General features: G+C 37.5%; 1 protein-coding gene across 1 annotated transcript; it reads right to left on the bottom strand.

The window, feature by feature from the left end:
* Nucleotides 1–2,429: 2,429 nt before the first annotated feature.
* On the bottom strand, nucleotides 2,430–4,665 carry LOC111880127 (probable serine/threonine-protein kinase PBL22). Its single transcript, XM_023876525.3, has 2 exons — nucleotides 3,530–4,665; nucleotides 2,430–3,431 (listed from the first exon to the last, which is right to left on the bottom strand). Exons 1-2 carry the CDS (start codon nucleotides 4,436–4,438, stop codon nucleotides 2,874–2,876), a joined length of 1,467 nt encoding a protein of 488 aa, XP_023732293.1. The 5' UTR covers nucleotides 4,439–4,665; the 3' UTR covers nucleotides 2,430–2,873.
* Between the last annotated feature and the right edge of the window lie 13,209 nt (nucleotides 4,666–17,874).

A 17,874-nucleotide genomic window follows, 5' to 3' on the forward strand; every position in this document is an offset into this window, starting at 1 on the left:
AGAAGCATGGACTCGACGAGTTGGTAGGCCAACTCGGTGAGTCAGGTGAACTGAATGTTGACTTTGACTAAACTTGGGCTAACCCTGTTTAGGGTTGTATGTGATATGTGTTGACTTGAAGGTTGTCGTGTAGGGATCAAGGAGTCGTTGGGAGTCGACTTGTGCACCAAGGATAATTCAGACACTACACGACATTGAGGTGAGTTACCTTCCAGTAGGGGTGGGTCTAAGGCCACAATGCCGGCCCACCAAAAAGGGGTATTTAGAAGATAATGGTCTTTGTGATAATTATCTTGGTTTGGTATGTGTTGGTTATGAGGTTTATCTGAGTAGTATGTTATGTGTATGGTAGCGATTAGTTTCCCTGACAGTGGTCCTTAGGACCCAAGGGTAGGTCAGTACCTGGATATGCCTGAATGTATGTTTATATTTGTTGACTGTATGCCAGCAGTAGGGGTGAAATAGTCCCCAGTTACCAGTTGAAAGATACCGATGTTGATTACCGTTTGAAAGATACCGATGTTGATTACCGGTTGAAAGATACCGATGAAGGTTACCGGTTGAAAGATACCGATGAAGATTACCGGTTGAAAGATATCGACGATATTGTATGGTATGTGGTATGATGGGGGAACTCACTAAGATTTCTGCTTATAGTTTTGGTTTTGGTTTCAGGTACCTCTTCGTCGAAGGGGAAAGAGACGGCGGTGTAGCAGCACATCACACACGCACACATGTTTCCGCAAGAAGTTTTTGGGACTGTACTCTGATTTTCAATATTTATGATGTTATGGTTTGAAATACAACATTATGATTTTGTAATGGATATTTTATTGACAGTGTTTTGGTAAAATGTTTGTTAAATGCGTTAATTCAAAAATGAAATTTTTGGCCTTGAAAATTGGGTCGTTACAACAGTACCCGTCCGGATTATGTTTGCCACTTACAGAAGTCTCTTTATGGCCTTAAGCAAGCTCCCAGGGCATTGTTTCAGTGATTCACAGAGTATATTACTCGCATCGGTTTTGTTCATAGCAAAACCGACTCCTCACTTTTTATTTTCCGGCGGAAAGACGAGTTTGCTTATTTACTTTTATATGTTGATGATATCATTCTCACAACATCTTCCTCAGCGCTACTTCAACGTATCATCACCATGCTTTCCACTAAGTTTTCCATGACTGATCTGGGACACCTGTCATACTTCCTTGGCATCTCCGCCTCTCGTCAGCAGTCTGGCTTATTCCTCTCTCAACCTAAATATGTGCTGGAACTTCTCGAGCATGTTCACATGTCTACATGCAATCCATGTCGCACTCATGTCGAGTCTCAGTCAAAGTTATCACATGATGGTCCTCCCGTTGCCGACCCTACTCTATACCGTAGTATTGTAGGTGGTCTCCAGTATCTTACCTTCACTCGCCCAGACGTCTCATATGCGATGCAGCAAATTTGTTTATACATGCATGACCCTCGCGAGCCTCATCTTCACGCCCTCAAGCGCATCCTTCGCTACATTCGAGGCACGATTGATTACGGTATTCATATCCAGCCCTCCATGACATCTGGTCTTATTGCTTACTCTGATGCTGAGTGGGGAGGGTGCCCTGACTCTAGACGTTCCACCAGTGGTTATTGTGTTTATTTGGGTGAGAACATCATTTACTGGTCTTCTAAACGCCAAGCTACCGTGTCTAGATCTTGTGCAGAGGCTGAATACCGGGGAGTGGCGATTGCTATTCCAGAAACCTGTTGGCTTCGAAATCTACTTCGTGAACTTCATTGCCCTGTGACAAAAGCCACGATTGTATACCGCAACAATGTCAGTGCCGTCTATCTTTCTTCCAATCCTATTCAACACCAGCAGACAAAACACATAGAGATTAACATTCACTTTGTACGGGATTGAGTTGCTACTGGTTAGGTCCGAGTTCTCCATGTTCCATCCTCTCTTCATTATGCAGATATCTTCACGAAAGGGATTCCACACTCTTTGTTTTCTGATTTTCGATCCATTTTGAGTGTTCGACCTTCATTTACCCCTCATGCTACGGGGGCGTATTAGTGTATATTAGTCTTAGCCCATGTATTGATTAGCCCATTGTTTTGTATAGGCCCAATTTTATATTTGTATAGTGTATATATACTTGATTGATAATGGAGAAAGGCTGATTATTTTCATTCTATTAATTTTTGAATTTGGCCAAAAGTATAAATTTTGAAAGTGATCAAATGTTGACCAGTTAAAAAGGTTAAAATTGATACGGTTATCGATTTTTAGGACTTAATTAAATAAAAAATATATAAAAACTAGATTAATTATAAATCCAAAATATAAAGAATTTTATGAATTTTCCAATAAACAAAAGTTACTTAAATGTGTGGTGTTTGTTGCAATTCTTGTTATCTAATGTTTAACAAAAACTTAACACCAAGAGATAAAATAATTTTCTAAGTTATCAAGAACAATTGACACCTAACGCAAAAGCTACAACAGGAATGTAGAAGAAGCCGGCTAGGAGAGAAGAGAAAAAAACTGGTTGCCAAGACCGGTGGTGGTCGATTTTTCAAGGGCCACGGGCTAAGTGGGTCGGTGTTCTACCTGCCACCAATAGCCTTAAAATGAATCCATCCCCAATAATAACATACTTAATCGTGTCTTCCCAATTTTGTAAGGCCTGAAGCTCGTGCTTTCCAAGACCAGTGAGATTTCCAACCAGGCATATTTTTCTTTGGATTTAAAACGGATCCAAACACGGTTTTATTCGCAAAAACCCGGAAAAAAGACCTGGTTGCATTGCTAAGTTCAGTCAATAGCCCAGTTCCTTACTTTAAGCCGGATCATATAACTCACCTTTGGATGAAACCTGGTTTCAATATAATAAAACCTGATTTTCCCAAAAACGGGGTTCTATATGGCGTGTTCTATGTGAGTTTTTATAGTAGTCAGATTTCTCTTTGAATATTTGATAGATCCAAGCAGGGAGATTTTTGTTTAGATCTTTGATGGATCCAACCTTAACATACTTACTCCTGAACATGATTTCCCAATCATCTAAGGCCTCCAGCTCAGCCTTCCCTAAACCAGTGAGATCGCTGTTCAAATCTTCCTCTTCAAAGCTGAGTTTTGCAATGGCTCTACTGGCATCTTTCCCACTCCACTCCCCATAAGTACCACCTGCTCCATAAAACATCCTGGATGATGATACATCATATATCTGACCTTTGATCGCCATAAGAACAGGCTTCTTAGGATCTGTACCATCGTATGTTTTCAACTCCTCATCCCACATATCACCAGGGCGAATGATCGGGTCTTCTTTAACATTAGTAGATATCTGTTCTAGCTTATCATGCATATGCAAATTTACCTCAGCATAAAATGATGCTTTGAATATAAACTTCTTTTCCTTCTCGACCATATATTCCACCTATATATATTGAGATATAGAATGAGAATATGCATGTGCTTAATCATTAAAAGAAAGTAAATATTCCTGTTAATATTTCTGAAAGATGTAGAGCTTACTTGACATTTAAGGGCATCTTTAAGTTGTTTTACTATCTCAGCTACCAGTGGACGTTCATTACGATCTCTTCGAAGACATTGATATGCAATTCTGGAGAATATTTCCAAACAATCTGGGAATATTTGCTCTTGTAGACAATCAAGTACAATTGTCTGCAGCTTCTTTTCTTCATAGCAGCTTTGTGCCAGTTTCGGCAAAAACCGGCGATTGTCATTGTAATTCGCTACGGAAAGCCTTCCACACAAGACTTCGAATAAAACCACCCCAAAGGAATAGACATCAGATTCTTTTGTCAAGAATCCAGTATCCCCGTAAAGTGGATCACAATACCCAGGAGTCCCTACTGCATGGGTGATAACAAATGTGAATTCTTGGTTAGCAGGTCCGAGTTTGGAAAGACCAAAATCTGAAATTTTGGCATTCCAACTTTTATCTAAGAGTATGTTGGAGCTTTTAATATCACGGTGTAGCACTCTTTGTGTAGTCTCATCCGGATTCTGAAGATACTCTAGCCCACAAGCTGCCCCAATGCATATGTTTAGGCGTTGGATCCATGACAGATTAGAGCTACTAAGGTATTTGTCGAGACTTTGATTCGGTAGATACTCATACACAAGGATATTCTCACCACCCTCATCACAAAATCCCAAGAGATTGACCAGATTTTCATGTCTGTAACGGGAAAGCATCATGATCTCTTTCCAAAACTCAGGGGTCCCTTGTCCATGTTTTTTATTTAAGCGTTTGGCTGCAACCATAACCTTCTCACCAAAGTGAACGAGTTCTCCTTTGTAAACTTTACCAAATCCACCTTCACTGATGTAGTTGCTGCTATCAAAGTTATTCGTTGCCAATTTTATAGCTTCTAGGGAAACTCTAAGGTGTGCAAACTCTTTAATGGACGACATTTTTTTTTCTGACTTTGGTAGATATTGAAGGAAACGGAAATCAAATCTAAGATCCCGCAGATAAAATTCGAGAGTTTATAAGGCAACGAGCTATACAGTTTGAAGAATTGATGCCCATCTCAAAAATGATATCTGAATTTAAGATTAAGGAGAAGAACGTTGCATTTGTTTCGGTCATAAGGGGTGTTTGATTTCATTCTGACTGGGTCCGGTCAGAGCACAGACCGTTTGTTACCAATGTTATACTCTTACTCGGTCAGTTGATGGGTAGTTAATGGCCTGGGTCCTGGAAGAAAATAACGCTGACTCGGTCCTTTGCATCAATTTCATGTATTTGCCCTTCAACGAAACTTCAATCTAGCGCCTTCCAAGAACGATTTCTGCCTCCCAAAAACGACTTCATTTGGCAAAAATGCAGAAGGCCAAACCATTGAAGAAGGCTATCGTCTGATACTCCTAAGACCTAATTCGTAAATTTCAATTTCGACTATACTATCTATGCACTAGTGTTTCTGGGTTGATTTTCAATGTAATTATGTAATTTTGTAATTGGGTTATCTATAGTTTTTGGGTTTGAATGTTTGATGTACAGAAATTACAGTATATTTATTAAAACATAAAGTTAAGGTAAGGAAAATCGAAACTTCGAATTGTGATTTGTGATTTTGGAAGTCTTGATTGATCGACTCTTTCACAATCAGAACTTCACTCTTGAAAGATTCAAGTGTTTTCATGTTCAATAACCGTATCATTGAAGCGATTGGAGAAGAAGCTAGAAAGTAAATATTGTTAATAGATGTTACTGATGTAGGGAAGAAAGGGCTAGAAAGTAAATATTGTTAATAGAAAATGTTCACTCCTGGATGTCAAAATCGAGTTTTACAAACTATTTGCATCCTTCCAGGTGAGGATTGTTACTTCTGTTTTTCTTATGTAATGTGTATTTAGGTTGATTTTAATGAGTTCCTTCCAGCAGGAAATGCTTCTATGAATCTGTACATAATCCTCTCTTTATATTTGACTTCATTTCTGCATGGATATGATGAAGCAATGCGCTTTTTAACAGAAACAAAAGTCTTGGAAACCCCCATTGCTAACCATGGATAGAAAGAGAGGATTCTTTGAGCTTTGATTAAACGCAGCCATGAAAACTATTTCGTGCTTGCTGTTTTTTGCTTCTCAAGAAACACAGACACAAACGTATCTGAATCATCGACTTCTACTAACGAGATGTTGCTTGTTTTGTCTATTGTGACTACCATAGAACTTGTTGCCATTTTCTTGAAGCTAAATCCACAAATCCCAGATGGATTTGCAGAGGTACAAAGATTTAGTCATTATAGAAGCTTATCTAACGAAAGAAAAGAATAGTTGACATCTGGATCTTGAAAGCTTAAAAAACAAATGTATAGTAAGATGGAAGGATGTAGAAGTTGACTAGTCAAGATACAAAATCTTAAAGACGGTTAGGTGCGGACAACGCCCATGGAGGCGTTTTTGTGCGTTATGAAGGCACAAAGACCGCTCCCCTTCACCGTTGTGTATTATAAGCTTATCCGTTGCTTCCCGTTACCACCACAACAACCTTTAACACCCGTTTTCTTCTTTTTTCTTCTAAAAACATCGGTGGGCGTTGCCCACACCGACCAGCCAAAGAGAAAGAAAAGAGTGATTGTACTTTAAAAAGAAACTTAGTTTTGTCGGGGGTTTATTTGATGTATTATAAATTTAATTATTTTTTTTATTAAAAGTACAATGCTATTCATTGGTATTGTATAAGCATGACATTATTGATGGTAAAAATAGTTAATACTTGATGAAAACAGATTTTGCTACATAAAGGTAATATGGTCATTTTGTTTCATTTAATATAGTCAGTCAAAGATATAATTAAACAACATGGTTTCAGTTGCTACTAGTATCATCCACATTTATTTATTTATTTATTTTGAATATTGAAATATGTATTAGAATTATTCAAATAATGACCAACTAGAGGCGGATGCACATTGAAAAGAAAATGTTGAAAAAATTCATTTAGGACAATTTTGTATATTACCTAGCGAGAAGAGATTTGCTTTAAAGGAATTAAGGAAAAGGAGATGTAGGCATTAGATAGCCATAGCAAAAGAATGGAAAACAAAAGACATTAAATACATTTAGGGCCGGTCTAAGAAAAGTTCAAAGTGTGCCCATGAGTTCAAAGTGTGCCTATTAGTAGGGCTTACTAAAATCTAGGACCTAAAGTTTCTTATCCTTCCCGTTAAACTGTTTCTAGGACCTAAAGTTTCTTATCCTTCCTGTTAAACTTGTTTCCAGGAGGTGATTAGGAAAATAGTGAATGGAAGCACTTATGTTGGACTTAGAGCAATGACAACAAGGGAACCACATAATCACCTATGAGTAGAAATAAATCGAATCACCAAATTGCCCTTTCCTTTTATAGAAAAAGTCAATTTTTTTCATCAGGTTTGGCCAGTTGGAGATCCAAAAGGAGGAGCAGGGACATGGACTTCTGAAGCTATTAAACTCGTGTGGTCATGTCATAGTGAGTGCATATACGACGTTGGTCTGGTCCCACAAAAATGTCAACCTACTTTTTATATAGGTTTTTAGAGGACAAAGATGTTAAGACTTTACTGCTTTACTTTATGTATTTTGCAATATAATATGAAAAATTATATTTGAAAAAATATTATAAAATTTTTTCTTAAAATTTTAGGTCTTTTAAGTTTTAGGTCCTATTTGTTGTTAAAGTGCACAAGGCCTCCAAAATCACACGACCGCCCTTGAATTATCCTATAAGAATGAGATCTAATAACCGGGAGGTAGATATCGACATGCTCTCGACTGTTGTTAGAGTACTTGTTTTATTTAGATGTGTAGAGTACTTGTTTTATTTAGATGTGTAGAGTACTTGTTTTATAATTGTCTCTCAAATAAAATTTTTATATATACGCAAAAAAATCTATAACATCCAAAAAATTCACATTTTAAAATTTTCATCATTAGAGTAAAACATTTCCAAAAACGAGGGTGTGACACCCGTTTTCATGACATGTGTTATTACGATATATGTAATGACCTAAAAGCCTCATATTGTGCGTTGCAACATGTATTTGGTATAACTATGATTTTGAGTGAACTTAAAATCGTGAATTGATGATAATTTGATGATGAAATATGTAGGTTCATGTACTCACAGTGTTGTATCAGGAAATAAGTATACTTAAATTAGGAAATTATGAAAGAAGATGATAGTTCACTGTGAGATGGTTTCGTGGATATAAAGTTTGCCAAAAACAGAATCTTTATGAGAAATTTATGATTGTTTGAAGTTGAGATGAAAGTACATTGTTATTTTGAAAAAAGTCAACGTAAGTCAAAGTCAACAGTCAACACTATAACTACCACATGTCAAACGCTTTGGGACATGAGGCATAAGGAGATGATACATGGCGAAACTGAAGTCTAGCTGATCACCATGACGTGGCATCCTTATGGTCACCTCGTGGCGATCCCATAGTATAAATATAAGAGTTCTCGTGTCAGTTGGGGGATTTTGGAACATTCAATCGAAGATGCCGCTCAGGAAGTATTCTCGGGAGATCATAACGGAGGAGATATTTCATTGCACAAGCGGATACGAAGTTGAGTTATGAGATTTACGAAGGTATATTTTATCTTGTTTTTATGTAAATACGTTTATGTGACGTGTTTTAGAGTGTTGTAATTAGACCTGAGTAAGTGTTACGAGATTTTGTGATATGGGAATATTACGAACCTGGTAATTTGTAAAATGTAAATGTGGTCATTTTAGGTTAAATACCCTAATTTATTGAGATTTGTCTATTGGAGTAACTGCTTGCAGCGTATAGTCGCTAGTGAATTATATTTGAAAACATGACTAGTTTGGGTGACAAATAGTTATCGACTCTATTTAGTGATCAGGTAATTTATCACTATTGTGAATATTGTGATGCAATTAGACAAGTTCTAATGAACTTGATATATTGTCTAAATAGGGTTGGACAAGTGATTAATATGAAAGCATCCCTGAAGTAGAGGACATAATAATAGTCACTCTTCACTAACTAACCAAGTGAGTAACCTTATCTTTCTCTAAATTATTGTTATCAAACATGTGATAATTAATGTGCATACTTAGAGTTGAGTATAATATTTTAATTGCGATTTATTAATATTCTATGAGTTGAGTATTTGGGATAATTAAGAATGATAAATGTCTAATACTATACAAGTTATTAAGTAGAGTAAGTAGAAATCATAGGATTTTAATACTATTCTACTAAACAGACAAGTATAATTGAAATGCAAAGCAAAGTAACACTTTTTAGCATGTGCAGTCGAGATATGAAATCGAGTATTAAATGACGTGTTAATAAGTGATTATGGTTGAGATGTATAATTTTATATTACTATAGGAGTTAAGGATTGAGAATTACTGAGATAAATAGTTGATTATTGTTACGAGTTAAATAGTTAGTATAGTTGTAAGATAGAGATGCAAAATAAAAGAGATGGATGGAGATAGAGATATAGAGAAGGGGATATGGATGAAGATAGAGATGGAGAGAAAGAGATATAAATAGAGATAGAGATGCATAGAATAAGAGATGGATGGAAATAGAGATGCAAAGATAGAAAGAGAGATGGAGATAGAGATAGAGATGCAGAGAAGAAGAGGGGATGTAGATAGAGATGCATAGATATAAAGAGAGATATAGAAAGAAATACAGAGAATGAGAGAGGGATGGAGATAGAGATTCATATATATATATATATATATATATATATATATATATATATATATATATATATATATATATAAAAGGGAAAAAAGAGAGAGAGAGAGAGAGAGAGAGAGAGAGAGAGAGAAAGATAGATAGATAGATAGATAGAGAGAGAGAGAGAGAAAGAGAGAGAGAAAGAAAGAGTGATGAAGATAAAAATGGATGTAGAGAAAGAGATATAGAGAAAGCTAGAGTATGAGTATAGAAATTATGATAGAGAGAGTTCGAGGGAAAGAATAAGAATGAGTGTAGAGAAATAGTAGAAATAGAATATGAAAATATAGGGAAGGTGATGAATGAGTATCTTGTGAGAGTCTAATGAAAACTTGAGTAGTGGTAAGTCCATTACTACTATTATTAAAGTAAAGGGTTGGTTATTAATCTTTAGTTGATAAATGAGTCTCACAGGGCCTTCAATCTATCCAGACCGCCCTGGGTCTATCGGCCTTCAACACAAAGCAGGACCACCTCAGCCCTACCACACAACACATGTCGACAAATACATAACTCACAAACACATAATCAATTATCAGTCAAGCGCAAATCATACTGATCAATAAGCATAACATCATCCTATCTACCAGGATATTGATATAATAGATTACTATCGCAACAAGCATACGAGAAACCAGTATAACAATCCAACAGGGACGACATTCGTGCCTTCAACCCATAAGTACAGTGAGGAAGACTGACCTCTCAAGTAGTGTTGAACTGGTAAAATCCAACTCCGAAACTCAGCTCCGCACTCAATAGCCTACAACCACCATATGACCCTTCTATCAAAACCTCAAAATACCCAAAATGCTCTTAAAGTCAAACTTGGTCAACATTAGCCAAAGTCAAGTCAACAGTTAAGGTTAACAGTCCATGTTGACCCAACTCGTCGAGCGCACATGCCAACTCGTGAAGTTTCTTCAGTACTCAGAGAAACAGGGAAAGTCTGAGCCAACTCGCCGAGTCCTTTGGATGACTTTTCGAGTGCCTACAGTTTTCCAAAAGAGAGGGAAAACCCCAATCCAACTCAACGAGTTTTCAGAACAACTCGTCGAGTTTTCCCAGATTAACTCATTCAGCCCTTTTTCATCCCGTCTAACGCTCAAGAATGTAGATCTGATACCCAAGAGCTGGAAAACTATGTAAAGTTGCTAACTTTACGTCCATGCATGACATCAAGAGGCTAAACTACTCAAAAATGACTTAGCAAATGACTTGGAACATGAAGGAAGCCTAGATCTATATAAAACTTTAAGCCCAAAGAGGCCACAAATTGCCTCGATCTGAAATGGAAATTTCCAGAAATGACCAAACCCAAGAATGACTCCAAAATGAATCCAAAATGACAATGAACTTGCAAGGAGGAGATCTAAGCAATAAATGGTCGAGGTTTCGACTTTATACCTCAAAGTGGTTGCAACAACATAGAAGATCTCGGGTTTACAGCCTTCCTCTCAATCAAGCTTTCTCAAACTCCAAACTCCTTCCAAAAGAGCACCAAGAAACACAAGCTCACACACACACAAACAAAAATGAGAGAAAATATACGAACTATAGTTTCCTGGATAGAGGGCCGGATAAGGAGGCCATCCAAAGGCCATAAGGCTTTTAAATAGCATGCAACACCCTATAACTTAGGCTTTCATAATCAGCCACCAACTCGTCGAGTTTTTCTCAACAACTCGTTGAGTTGAGGCCTTCAACTCGATGAGTTCAAAAGGGAAAAATTACCTTTTAAACCATAAATCTCATACTTGGAAATTGGGATGTTACAATAACTATATCAAAGCTATATAGTGTAAAAAGTTCAGTATAACTATTATATATATTGATAATAGAGAGAAACATTATGTATAGTGGTATAAAGTTATTATACAAAATACATCACATGTTGAGTGTCTTGTCATATTGAGTAACAAGAAAATTAAAGTTAACCCGAACGTCATCCAATGATACCATTGCATCCTCGTCTAGCACGCATTTCCGTAACTATGAAAAATGGAAAGTGATATGAATCTGACCGAGCTCCTCTAGTAGATCCAATCTATATGCAACCTTGCCGAACCTGGCAATAATCCAAAATGCTCCAATATATTGAGGACCCAACTTTCCCCTCTTCTGGAAACGGATCACACCTTTCCAAGGTGAGACCTTCAGTAACACCATATCAACGACCTAAAACTCCAAATCAGATCGGCATCGGTTATCATAACTCTTATGCCAACTCTGGCGGTCTGCAGTCATCATAACTCTTATGCCAACTCTTTGCCAAGGATTGGTCGCTTGTATTTGGAAGTATAAAAATGGATGGACCATACTGACACACTATGAGAAGATATAACTCTTGTTCAGAAGTGATAGTCAAAATGGGACATGGAAATGTTTCCATAAGTGGAAGTTATTCTTTAAATCCGTGTAAGATTAGGAAACTTAATGCAATAAGGATGTTCAAAGGAATGTACTTTGAATTTGAGACTTCGTTTCCATGGAATTGCTCTCTATTGGAATACTTTGTAATATCTGTTTCCAAGTCTCTGTGACTTTTTTGCATAGTCATTACAAGAGGATCATTGCATATAAGTTTAGAATCTAACAGATTACAGTAAATGGCAAGAATTTGATATTCTTACATTTACGGTAAGAATTTGGAATTGTGAAATGAGCATCATTGAAATATTGTCAATTGATCTATTTCACAAAGTAAGGATCACAGATAAACATAGTGTGCATGCTTGCATCATTGAAATGTTGTCAATTGATCTAATTCAAGTATTAAGTTGACTATACGAAACATTATATAATGAATAATGAGTAATCAATATGGCTTTGGGGCCATGTAGGATTAGTATTATTCATGTGTTTCACTTTGCATGTTTTGACTTCCCGAATAACTAGGTTATTCAAACCATCCACAATCGATCATACTTTGGAAGTAGGTATTGAGGCAAGAATGTCATGAATGGGTCTGTAATTTGTCTAGGTGTTTTAGACACAGCACAAGTTTGCTGCAGTGTTCATGAGTACTCCTAGAATAAGATTCGCTTATTGGATTCAACCCACGTTCATCTGAATCAATTCATGGATTTTATCACAAGTGATTGTGAGACGATAATATCTTATATTCTTAAAACCAAGACATGTGAGTTGTAGTTTACAAGTCGGTTGCACATTGACATATGTAAATGCACCATTAACTTGGTGTTATAAAACATATTGTTGTGTGTGATTTGATGAGTAAGTACAAGAAAGCATTTGAGTTGAAGTTTATCCATTCCTTTTACCCTTAGAGGGATAAAAGTGATATATGTGGGCCCCACGATGATTTAGTGATGACATCCCTAAGTGCTTGGCCAAGCCTGGACTTATTTGATTTTTTCAATTAGTCGGTCAATTAGTCAGTCGTCATAAATCGAAAATCGGGAAACAACAGATGGACAAAGAGAATGATTATAATCCATGCCTCATGTCCATACGATATCTAGAATGGAGGAATATATGATCCCTTATCTAATGGATGCGTCATTGACAAGGTCAGAGTTCGACAATGGCTTTTATGAGCTACGATTGCTAGTCGGGATTTTGGATTTGTACTTGCAATAATAGTTATTAGACTTATCCAAGTAGGAGACTGTTGTATTAGGTGTCTAAGCCCATAACTATAATTGGTATGTACTTGACCCGAGAGTAGCATGGTCCATTTAGGTTGCATATCATCAGGATAATTTGATAGGATGGATACTTGAGTAAGAGGTTACCTATGATTTATTAATATATTATAAGTTGTAATATATTAATCATATTATTTAATTAGTATTGATCAAGAATTAATTTGGAATTAATTTTGCGAACAAAAGAGACTAATTAAATATATGGGGATTGATTTGGTAAATAAATGATTCTTATAGTGTGGGCCAGTGGGCCAATGGTTATTTAGGATGGGATAAACCAATATGGTAGTCTATGGATAGTCCATGGAGGTTTAACCCATGGAGCCTAAGTAATATGAAAGGTCATAGGCAATATGGTTTGCATGAATGTAACCCTAGACCTTGCCACACTATAAAAAGGAACCGATTAATCACTAAAATTGGCCCCATGCATTCCAAGAAGAGTGGTAGCAGTTTTTGTGTGCAAGTAGCCTCTCTCTCAAGTTCTCCTTTGTCCGGTGTGTTGTGAACCATTTGAGGTGCAACATTTGGGGAACTAAGCTCTTAAAGGCCAAAACGAAAAGCTACAGCAAAGAGGTAACTCTATAACTCAATTCTATGTTGTTTATATTAATTGTATCTTCGTTGTAGGCTTCAAGTTTTGAAAACAATATTTCATATATAATTAGAGAAAACATAGATCCAAAGCTATTAGGGTTGTATGTGCACCATAGGATGTTGTAGTATACTAAAACCCAACACTTTCGTCTTGACAAAAAGAACCAACGCTCCCCACAGAGAATTGCTCGAACGAATTAACTGCTTGATAGCGGCTCCTGCAGCTGAGATGACAACTCCTGTATCTTAGCCGGTGCCAATTGGTACAATTACTTGGCGATAGGGGCCGCACCTGGCACAAGGTCAGTTCGGAACTAGACCTGTCTCTCTGGAGGCACTCCGGGTAACTCCTCCAGGAATACATTAGCGAACTCTCTGACGACTGGAACATCTGAAACATAAACCTGATCCCTGACTCGTGTATCCACAACATACGCCAAATAACTTGCACACCCATGTTGAATATACTATCGATCCCTGGCTACCGAACAAAACCCAGAACCCAGCCTGGTACCCTCTCCATAAATAACCAGTTCTCCTCCACTTGGGGTTCAAACTACCACATGCTGGCCCTCGTAGTCGATCATAACACCGAAACGGATTAGCTAATCCATACCCACTATAACACAGACGTCTCTAAAAGGAATCGAAATCAAATCGATCGGATATGACACCTCGAATATCTCTAGAATGCAACTTTGATAAACCAAAGAAGTAGAAATAATGTGTTTGTTGGCGATATAAAGTCAAAACGGACACTCCAACTCCCTCATGGGCAAAGCAAAATCCTTACTGAAAGACCGAGAAACAAAAGACTGACTCGCACCCGATTCAAACAACACTAAAGAAGGAAAGGAGTTCACTAAGAACATACCTAAAAGAGGTACACACATATATGCATGAAATAATCATAATCAAAAGATAAGAGATAGAAACATAACAGTCGGAACGTCTGGTGCAGAGCTGGACTCCTCGAAAATGAGCTGGAAAGCTCGACCCCGAGGCCTCGGGGGCTCTGTCCTGCCCTGACTCTTGTCAGTGATCCTCAATGTAGCTGGTGCGAGGGCCAGCGCCGGCTTGGTGGCGAGCAACGGAGAGTTGACCTTCACATGGCCAACCTGATTACAACGATAGAAAATCCTCGTACTAAAAATGGGGCAGACTAGAAGTAGTCCCTCGCATAATTCCCCTCCTTGCCACATTTGTGGCACCCACTATTAGCTCGACATGCTCCCACATGAACCAAACCACACTTCCCACAATGGTGGCCACGTTGACCTCTAGACCTAGAATCGGCGGCCTTGAACCTATTCGACACCGGATGAGACTGCGTCAGGGCCTGCCTCTGCTTCCTCAACTGAAACTAAATCTCCAGCTCACAGCGCCTGGCGGCCTCCTTCAACTCCAACAAAGTATCACACCGCTGAGTAGAAACAAATTGTCTGATGTCCGTCTTGAGCATGCTTAGTTAATGATTCATCTGAGCCTTCTCTGAAGTGAAATCAGGGAAAAACATCACCCTCTTAGTAAACATCCGAGTGATCTCTATCATCGACTCTAATCCATGCCTCAGGTCTAAAAACTCCTGATCCAACCTCTCCCGCTCGAACCGAGGAATATAGAGAGTGCGAAACATCTCCCTGAACTGATCCAATGATAGCGCAACCCTCTACTCATTAGAATACGATCCCGTAACAAGTCTCCATGAATCCTTCGCTCCGGACCTTAGGAGGTTTAGCGCACACCTGACCTTCTGGTCAACAGGACATGAACACATGACGAAAAAAACCTCCACATCAGATAGCCACCTCATAGAAACAATCGGGTCCTGAACTCCTTCGAAAGTCGGGGGCTTCGTATTATTGAAGTCCCGATACTAAAAATCCCGACCTGACCCAGCACCTACAGCCGCCACGGCTACGGAGGCTACAGCAGCAGCCGTATTAGCAATGGTTGTGTAGCGATCATCAAAGAACTCTATCATCACGGTCTTGATAGACCCGAACATCGTCGGAATATTACCTCAGAAAATAGCAGCCACCTCCTCATGGGTGGTCTCCCTGACACGTCCTCTGTCAATGCTGGCCCATCCTAACTGCCAGCTCCCGGTCCTTACCTGGATCTAATCTTGAATCATCTCGTAACCACCATACTAAAAATATGCCAGGAAGATATCAGATATTCCACACACATAACGGGGAACCAGCACCCAACAAATCCCTAGTGGTTGTGACTCCCTTGCTACGCATATCGTGTTGGATTAGTGTCTAAGTCCATAACTATTTTGGTATGTACTTGACCCGATGGTGCATGGTCCTTTTGGGTTGCCTTCACCAAAGCAACTTGATTGGAGAAATAAATAAAGAGAGAGGTTATTATGATTTATTAATATGTTATAAGAATAATATATTAAAGTAGAAATCATATTTGTTTAATTAATATTGGTCAATAATTAATTAAGAATTAATTTTGTGATCAAATGTAATTAATTAAACTAGAGGGGCTGAATTGTAATTATGTGATAGTTGCAAAATAGGGAAATGGTTATCCTTGTTAAAGGATGGACGAATTCAAGGATAAGGATATCCTTAAAATCGTCCAAAGGTCCAAGAGATAGGGATTTCCAAGGCTTATCTTATGGTTGCTTGATGGGCAAGTAACTAGATAAGGATAAGGACTGAAACCTAATCCCAACCCTATATAAAGACCCCTAATGCCTTAGGATTCCATACACTTGTTCCCAAGAAGTCCTAGGGACGAATTCTAACACCTCTCCTCTCTCCTTATACCTTCTCCATTTGCTCTTGGTGTTTGTAAGCCATTAGAGGAGTGACACTTGTGACTCTAAGCCTTCCAAAGTCAATTCAAGGAGGAATTGGGATTGTTATTGCTGCATAACAATCAAGGTAATATCTTAAACCTAATTATATGTTAATATTGATTTCCATATGCTAGAATTAGGGTTTATAGTCTTGGATTCAAAGCATGTACAATAGAGAAACCTAGATCCAAGCATTAGGGTTTGTATGAGCACATAGGATGTCTTATGACCAAAACCCATCAGTGGTATTAGAGCCTTGACTGGTTTCTATTGTATTGATGCTTGCTATGTTTGAAAAAATTCGATTTTTGGTGTTCTGCTTGATGGACTCAGCGAGTCCCACTGTGGACTCGGCGAGTTGCCGCTACTCGGCGAGTTCCAGAGGGTGACTCGGCGAGTCGGTGCGTCAGACAGAGGTATATCCGGGATTTCTTTTTGTTTTTGCATTGGGATAGTTACCTTATCATGTTAGATCAATATTAATCCGATTATATGATATATTTGACTATATTTTTGATCTAATTGAAGATATTTATCAGTTAATAAGATAATTGTTTCCTTATAAGATAATTGATTAATTATTTTGAGTAAATTAATAAATTGTTTTGCAAGAAATCATTAAACAAATCAAATATGGATAATCATGTAATTAAATGTTAGTTTAGATTATTTGTTATTTGATCCTTGTTGTTATGAAAAGTTTCACATTTTGCCCTTTAGGTTTTATAGTTTAAATTTGAACCCAATAGTTTTGTAGTTTTGAAATTTAAATAGTTGAAACCCTAATGTGTTTAAATGTTTCAAAACTTGCCCTCAAGTTTTGAATTTAAAAGTTGATTAAAAGTTTAATTAGGAATGCTAAATTCTAAAACTCTAGTATGTTTTGAAAAAGTTCAAATCACACCCTTATGGTTTTATTAATTAATTAAGGTGTATAATTAAAAGAAGTTTAATAAATCCATAAAAGTTTAGGTTTACAATTTAATTGAATTAAAAGTATAATTGTTAAATTAGACCACCTAGTATTTTGAAAGTATAAAATACACCCTATACTATATATATAACATTAAAGGTATAACATTATATATATATATATATATATATATATATATATATATATATATATATATATATATATATATGTATGAGTAAAAGTCAGTCTTACCGTTAGTAGGCCTCATTCACGAAGCTAGTCTATAAGGGGTGTTTAAGGAAATTGCCTATCAAATGACGATTGAATGGGTATCCACTCTTACCCACCGCACTCTTGACTAGTGGAGGGTCGTTAGCCGAACGGGTAGGATAGGACAAAACCTTCCATTATAAGTATAATGAAGTATAAAAGTAACTAAATGTTTTCATAAAATTCCCAATCTTAGTTACTTAGGCAAAAGTGAATTGATGCGATTCCATGAAATTACACTTTGTGCCCTTGCGAAGACGTTAGTGGAGCGTGTGTGGTTGGCACACTAAATGGTTCTAAGCAAAGGTAGCAAATGGTGACTCAATGTTTGTCATAGTTTGGTGGAGCGTGTGTGG

The sequence above is a fragment of the Lactuca sativa genome, chromosome 1 (genome assembly GCF_002870075.4).
Source record: "Lactuca sativa cultivar Salinas chromosome 1, Lsat_Salinas_v11, whole genome shotgun sequence".
NCBI lineage: Eukaryota > Viridiplantae > Streptophyta > Magnoliopsida > Asterales > Asteraceae > Lactuca > Lactuca sativa.

What these genes read in the sequence shown, in the direction of transcription:
- LOC111880127 (XM_023876525.3), bottom strand. Translation starts at nt 4,438, where the DNA reads ATGTCGTCCATTAAAGAGTTTGCACACCTTAGAGTTTCCCTAGAAGCT. An exon ending in AAGATGCCCTTAAATGTCAA is followed by an intron (nt 3,432 to 3,529) that starts GTAAGCTCTACA and finishes CAATATATATAG; the next exon opens with GTGGAATATATGGTCGAGAA.